Source organism: Cynara cardunculus (genome assembly GCF_001531365.2).
Source record: "Cynara cardunculus var. scolymus isolate 2C chromosome LG 14, CcrdV1, whole genome shotgun sequence".
In the NCBI taxonomy this organism is placed as follows: Eukaryota; Viridiplantae; Streptophyta; class Magnoliopsida; order Asterales; family Asteraceae; genus Cynara; species Cynara cardunculus.
The window spans coordinates 3,185,154-3,187,425 of NC_037541.1; the positions used below are offsets into that span (position 1 = coordinate 3,185,154).

General features: G+C 31.4%; 1 protein-coding gene across 1 annotated transcript in view; it reads left to right on the forward strand.

Moving 5' to 3' along the window:
• Positions 1-1,000: 1,000 nt before the first annotated feature.
• The window catches only part of LOC112526866 (protein NRT1/ PTR FAMILY 4.6-like), a 5,565-nt gene continuing 4,293 nt past the window's right edge, over positions 1,001-2,272 (forward strand). The window contains exons 1-3 of the mRNA XM_025137292.1: positions 1,001-1,012; positions 1,100-1,196; positions 1,435-1,652. Coding sequence (XP_024993060.1) covers positions 1,001-1,012; positions 1,100-1,196; positions 1,435-1,652 — 327 coding nt within the window. The remainder of the gene's footprint in view (positions 1,013-1,099; positions 1,197-1,434; positions 1,653-2,272) is intronic.

Genomic DNA, 2,272 nt, shown 5'->3' on the forward strand with positions numbered 1-2,272 from the left:
GGTGGTTTGCACGGTTTACACAAATGAAGACGGTTTTTATATGATCACTCCTATATATATATATATATATATATATATATATATATATATATATATATATATATATCCTCTAAATGTTCTTGTCTCCCCTTTCCTCAATCCCTCGATGGGTTGCTTTCTGGAAGTCGGCAATACTGCCTTCTTTCAATATTTAATTGTCTGAATGAAAGAGAAAAAGGTAAGCAGATCCGACGGCAACTAATAATAGTTTTGTACACCATCACCAAGTACCGTCATGAATGGAATGCAATCATTCCCAAAAGTGTTCATCATCGTTTTTGTTAATGATTATCACTTAATTATTTAAATTAAGACTAATTATCATTTACAACGAAGAAAAGGTTTACGTACATCAAACCTTCAAACCCTTTTCCGAGAGGCATGAACGAGCGGTCACATGCACCCTCTCAACCAATTTTCACAAGTAGAATTGCTTTAGGGTATAAAAGGTGTAACCCGCTAAATTTCGACGAGTGTTTTACAAGAATTATCAACCAAACAAAGCGAAAAGACCCTGAAACTCGACTGAAAACACCGAAAGAATCCATTAAAATAAAGCAAAAAACCTTAAAAAATTTCATCGAAAATCAACCAAAAGGATTAAAAAATTCCTTTTGGAGTACTTCAGCTAAAAACACATCAGACGACTTTACGGGTTTTCGTTCCATCTTAAAGATGCACCCGTTCGACAAAAATCATACGTCCACTACTGTCGAGACGAATATACCAAATATATTTTGACCAATTCAAGTGACCTTAATTATTTCTCTTTCATTTCATCTCCAATTAAAGTTTTAAAAGTGGTTAAATTACCTTTATGCCCCTGTCACATACATATGCCATAGAAGTAGCACAACATATATTTTCTATATATATGATTGAAAAACCTTTGCTTCCAACATTCTCATAACTTCTGATTCAATCTTGTAGCAGTCTAAGGAACCCAAGAACCCTACTTATCATGGATCTCACTGTAATTCTTACATATATTTTCATGTTTTTTTTAATTAATTTTTTTATGTTTATTTATTTCCATTTTCATGTTTTAATTAATTATTAGGAAAAATATATGCTTATCGAAGGAAAGGTGGACTGGAAAGGAAGAACTGCTACAAAGAATAAGCACGGTGGCATGCGGGCTGCTATCCTTGTATTAGGTAACAATTCTTAGCTTCGTAAATGTATATGTGTATATTTATAAGGTCGGGTTCAGAGTAAACTGTAAAAAAATGAAAAACTGAGGTAATAATTCATCTGAACGGTATGCATATGTGTATATAAAGTTTTTCATCTTTTTAAGAGTTTTCTCCAGAAACTCCCTTTCTATATATACGAAGTTCTTATAAATATGAGAAATGAAGGTTGTAAATATATGTCGTTTTGTTTATGTTGCAGCGACGTTTGCATTCGAAAACATGGCGAACTTGGCACTGGCAGTGAATCTGGTGACATATTTCAATACGGTGATGCATTACGACATAGCCGATGCAGCAAACCACCTAACGGATTTCATGGGTACTGGTTATATTCTTTCGATCGTTATGGCTTGTCTTGCTGATGCCTACATTGGTCGATTTAGAACTGTTCTTATCGCGGCATTTATAGAATTTGTGGTAAGCCTGACTTCTATATATATAAATGCATTCAAACATTTTGATTTTGTTGATGATCATGTATGCATGTATATATAAACCAGCTTTTGGAGGGATAGAGAAAGAATACTGTATCTCTTACTACAACAACAAATTTAGGTTTATAGGATGCCTAAAATGTCTAAGCGTCTTAAGCGGATCATTTATAAGAGTAATTAGGTTTTATGATCATATTATAAAACGTCTTATCTAAAGTTGTTACAATAGGTTTATTGGATGTTTTTTGGGCATATCAATGGACTTTAGTGTTTGGAGTGATTAAATTCTTGGACAATTTTTTGGAACAAATAAGTCATTGGACAATCCAAAACATGTTAAATAACTTCTTTGACTTTCTAAAATCTGTTATATACATCCTTATGACATATACAACTGGTTAATGTGATAAATAATGAAAAAGTCCGAAAAAAAATCCAATGAACATTCATATTTTGAACGATTAAGTCCCTAAACATTTTTTGAACCAAAAAAAGTATTTAGATCTATAAAATTAAACAAATATAATAAATAAGTACTTACATTTACAAAAAAATATTTACATTTAAAAAAAGATTTTTGATAAAATTTATTTTAATTAAAAT